The following is a 4,794-nucleotide window of genomic DNA, read 5'->3' on the forward strand; positions in this document are numbered from 1 at the left end:
CTGTTACTAACACAATAGAAGAAATAAAGTGCTATTTGCTGAGCACTGAGATGATCCTGACGCCGGGCTATATGGGTAAGAGTGTGTTTCAACAACACTGGCCAATCCCCTGGAGATATTGTATTCGTAAAAACCTGTTTCCATTATCAACACAATATTATTGACTCCACCGATGCATCCTTTATACTATATAGTATGTTTGCGTTAATGACATGCATGTGTGTGTTATGACCTGGTGATGTTTTGTAATCCTAGACTCTCTTATTGCAATTGCAGATTTGTTGTTTAAAATGCGTTTATGGGCTATTTTAAATGAATGACTCTATATAATTACATTATTATAGGAGCAGAGCTGTATTTAAACAAACCCGTGCTGATAATTATTTGTAATGGTGGTTTATAATTAACTGAGATGTGAGCAGAGAGGCAGAAGTGAGGAACGCTTCGATGAAGAAGTTCTCCTTCAGTGTAAAAAGAAAGACGTGACCTGATATGAGCAAATCTACCAGCTTCCATATTCTGCAGGGCATTTGTGCTGATATCAGCATGTCAAGTGACTGTTTTATTGTGTGTGTGTGTGCGTTTCTGTATGTGTCACTCACATGAGTCACGCCAAGTCCTGGCAATGACAAGTGTTGCGCAAATGTGAAGTTATCGAAATAATAAAGAAGAAGAAGAAGACAGCATACATACACGTCTTTGTATATTCGGAAATTTATTTTGTCCCTTACAGGCAATTAAAAATATAAGATTCTCTTTTTTTTTTTTACTACTTTTTCTCCCCACCCTCACATTGGTAATTCACATAGGTGGAAATATTTCTCCATAAATAAAGTACAAAATAAATGCATTTTTTTTTTTTTAAATTCATTAAGCACAAATAAATATCATAATAAATATATTAGTTTAAGTTAAACAACAAGGCAACCAATAACCAAATGGAATACTGTGGTGTTAAAGTCCCTGAACCAGGTTTTCAAACAAACAGGGGGACGACAGAGGACAGGGTGCAGCTTACAAACGAGCATACAGAATGTTTGGCTGAAGAAAATCTAATAAAGTGAATCAAGATTATTACATACACATCCAAATCCACTGGCTTAGGCTACATTTGTTCTTTCAGCATCCTGAAACGTATTCATGTGTGCACCCCAGGATTCAGGAAAATGACACGGTTACGTACACCCGCACATGCGCGCACACACACACACACACACACACGCACACACACACACACACACACACGCACAGACACACACACACACACACACACACACACACAGACACACACGCACAAAGCAGAAGAGAGTCTGAAGCTTTGGTTGAATGCTACTGGGAGATTTGACAGCTTCTCCCATTTCAATTAGCTGTAAAGTGCATATCACAGATAAATTGGGATCAATGACACACGTCAGGTCTCACTGATTAAGGCTACTGAATCGAACATACTGTTCATGGCACCGAGACTAAATAAATAGCCTGTGAAGCAGGGATAATCTTAAAGGCACTGCATTAATGATCATCACTAACATTTGACGGTAATTATAAACCAGATTATTTACTGGTGCCTGCAGAGGAGTTTGCTCATATGGAAGACCACATGCAAGGAAAGTAGGCGCCATAATGTTTTTTTCAGTATAAAAATAGAGTGTGGTGACATTTTGGGTTCTGATCTCAGCATTCGTAACCGGAAGTTCCTTTTTCTTTTCTTTTTTCTTTCTTTTAAACAAACATAAATTAAATGTTTAAGTGTTATTGTATCATCTAAAGCCGACTCGTCCTGATCAGTTCTGGTTCTGAAGCAAGTCTGAAGAAAGAAAGAGAGATAGATGCAGCTCTTTTCTGTCCTTTCCCCCTTCGGATCCACTTTAGTCGGAAAGGGACAGGCGTTCAAACACAGTGAGCCTCTTGGACGCGGCGTCGAACGTTGGCGACTCGGTTCCGCTGGAGCCTCCGCTGGAGCTGCTGTAGCTGTCCTCCAGGGAGTCCTCGGAGGAGAAGCGCTGGAGTCCAGCAGGCTTCACGAACGCCCCGTGGCCGCCGGCGCCAGGAAAGAGCATGGTGCCGTCCTGGTGGTGGCCCTCTGCCTCTAAGCTGGCAAAGACTCTGCTGTTGTTGCTGTTAAAGTTATTTCCATGGCCGCACACACAGCGCGAGGCCTTTGGCTCCAGGATGACAGGAATGTTGTGGATGTCTCCGGCACTGGCACGGGTCTGACTTTTGCCAAACTGGAATGCCGCTGCCTCCCGGTGAAGGGACTCGGCAAACACCGGGGAGAGGAGATCGGCAGGAGGTGGGGAGACGGAGGGAGCGCGGCTGAACCCCAGGTTAGGATCGTTGAAGGACGAAGGGAACGATGGAGGAGATGAGCTGCGGGTGGAGCCCAGAAACCCAGCAAAGCTGACACTTTGGCGCAGCTGGTGGCGTGGATTCTGACCACCCATAGCGCTTTGCTGTCGCTGATTAGGGAATTTGGCTGATGACGGCTCACCGTCGCTGATTTTCTCCTCATGGATGAAGTGGCAGCGTGAACCATAGGGACAATAGCCAAAGTTGTAGAAGGTTCTGCAGGGCTCGGTCTTGTACTTAGGGTGACGGAATACTCCTCTCAGCTCTGCCTCACCGTGGGCAAACTGGCACTTACTGCCGTATTTGCAGCTGCCGGTCTCTTGGAAGCCACGGCACAGCTCAGTCTTGTAACGGTTAGAGGCCAACATCGGTTGAACCTGAGCTTGGAGAGACGACGAGGGAGGGAAACCCGGTGGGGGAGCCACAGTAGCAGGACCTGAGGGGAAAGCCTCCAGGTTCTTCAGCTGTCCCAGGGAGGACAGCAGAGAGTTGCTGCTGGACTCGGTCAGGCTCATGGAGCGGTCAGGCCTGAAGGGGAACTGTTTCTGTTTGGAGATGGGGGCCTGGCCCCAGATATTAGATGACCAGAAAGGGCTGCGGTTCTCATCATTGTTAACATGCTCAGTGCTCAGGCTGTGATTCAAGGATTCAGGAGGGGAGAGAGGAGAAAATAGAGAGGGCGATCGGTTCAGCCGACGCTGCCCTGGGACTTTGAGCTGCAGCTTTGCTTGGAGCAAGGGATCGTCCAGGGACAGGTTAAGAAAGTTCTGTTTGGAGAAACAGAAGAGACAGGAACAGTTACTATACAGGCGTCCACACTCAAAAAGTAAAAAACCAGCAACAGAAATGGAATATTTAAAAGTAGATCTTCAGATTACATAAGAGCAGCACATTTTTTTCCACAGAGAAGTTACATTTTCAGGTAAAACTTGTATATAAAATCTGCCATTTATTTACATCCAGCCATGTAAATAACTAAATAAACACTCTCTACTGTGACATATGCTTTTTTTTTTTTTTTTTTTTATTATTTGCGAATCATTTAATGGTGAAAGACAGGGATTGAAAACACAGGCCAGCACCGTCACTCTGCCTTATCTCATTATCTGTTTAAGAAAAACAGACAGTGACTCACAGCGGTTTCTCTATCAGTGGAATAAAATGACAACAACAACAACAACAATGAATAATAATAATTAAAAAAAATAAAAAAATAAAAAAAACACTTCGCGTAGGCGGTAAACAATAAAACACTCCGAGATTTTTAAGGTGTTTTTTTTTTTTTTTTTTTTTTTCTTCTCCCGGACAAAAACAAAAGTAACAATGAAATAAATAAAACACAAACTTCGACCCACCTTCGTGAAAATGTCGTCGAGCATTTCGGACATGCTGTGAACCTCTTAGACGAAAAGGAGAAAGACTCAGCTCTGATCCACGGCTGCCTGATAAAAGCGTCTCCGTCCACGGTCACAGATGCCTCCTCTGCGCCGCTGAATGCACCTTTTATAAGACTCGAAACCACCGAGCTTGAGGAAGGAGTTTCCATTTGCTGTGTTCCCGGAAGACACTCCTCAGGTTTCACGTTGCGCTCACAGATGGGCGGGGAGCTTCAAGCAACAGCTTCAAAAAAAAAAAAAACACAAAAAAAAAGAAAACACACACACACAACTGAAACTTTTCAAAAATGCTTCAAACTTCAAATTTCAGTGAAATCATTGCATCTCTGTGAACATGATTCATAATCAGTTGCCCCATTTTTGTTCCTTTTTGTCATCCTTCAAAAAACAATCCAAAACACAACAATGCAACGCTTTCCACCCTAAAAGTGTCACATCAGTCACATCATAATGTTTACAGTACATACATGACACGGTGACGGTAACACAGATACTGTTTTTAGCCACAGAGAGGAGAGTGTGTGTTATTGTGCACTTTACCAGAACATACTAGAATACTCTTCCCCTAAGGTACTTTGTTGTTGTTGTTAGAGACCTCTTGAAATTCAAGGAATTCTTCTTCTTCTTATTATTATTATTTTCTGAGTTCAAACTCAAATTTGACCCCCTAAACGTGCGTGAAAACGGACGGAAATGTCCACGCACATCAGAAATAAAGCGAAAAAATGTATGAAATATTGGACTTGTGAAAAACCAACGCAAAATGGCTCAGTAGCTACCCCCCCACAGGTCAGGTCCCTAAGGTCACTTTTGAAAATAGGTGGATTCTGAAACTGAAACTGTACACAAATGCTTCAAACTTCAAACTTCAGTGAAATCATTGCAGCTCTGTGAATATGATTCACAATCAGTTGCCCCACATGTGTCCCTTTTTGTCATCCTTCACTGCAATGCAATGCTTTCCACCCCAAAAGTGTCACATCATAATGTTTACAGTACATACATGACACGGTGACTAATTGGTGGTTTTCAGGAAATGTTCAAAATC

The 4,794-nt window shown here is 43.1% G+C and overlaps 1 protein-coding gene across 1 annotated transcript; it reads right to left on the bottom strand.

Moving 5' to 3' along the window:
- Positions 1–710: 710 nt before the first annotated feature.
- LOC310925208 (uncharacterized protein) lies at positions 711–3,815 on the bottom strand. Its single transcript, XM_083887089.1, has 2 exons — positions 3,705–3,815; positions 711–3,116 (listed from the first exon to the last, which is right to left on the bottom strand). Exons 1-2 carry the CDS (start codon positions 3,735–3,737, stop codon positions 1,869–1,871), a joined length of 1,281 nt encoding a protein of 426 aa, XP_083743215.1. The 5' UTR covers positions 3,738–3,815; the 3' UTR covers positions 711–1,868.
- Positions 3,816–4,794: the final 979 nt, after the last annotated feature.

Source organism: Microchirus variegatus (assembly GCF_963457635.1).
Source record: "Microchirus variegatus genome assembly, chromosome: 3".
Lineage (NCBI taxonomy): Eukaryota > Metazoa > Chordata > Actinopteri > Pleuronectiformes > Soleidae > Microchirus > Microchirus variegatus.

Coding starts and splice junctions, on each gene's coding strand:
- LOC310925208 (XM_083887089.1), bottom strand. CDS start 3,737: ATGTCCGAAATGCTCGACGACATTTTCACGAAG. Junction 3,117..3,704: donor TCGACGACATTTTCACGAAG/GTGGGTCGAAGT, acceptor TTCTCCAAACAG/AACTTTCTTAACCTGTCCCT.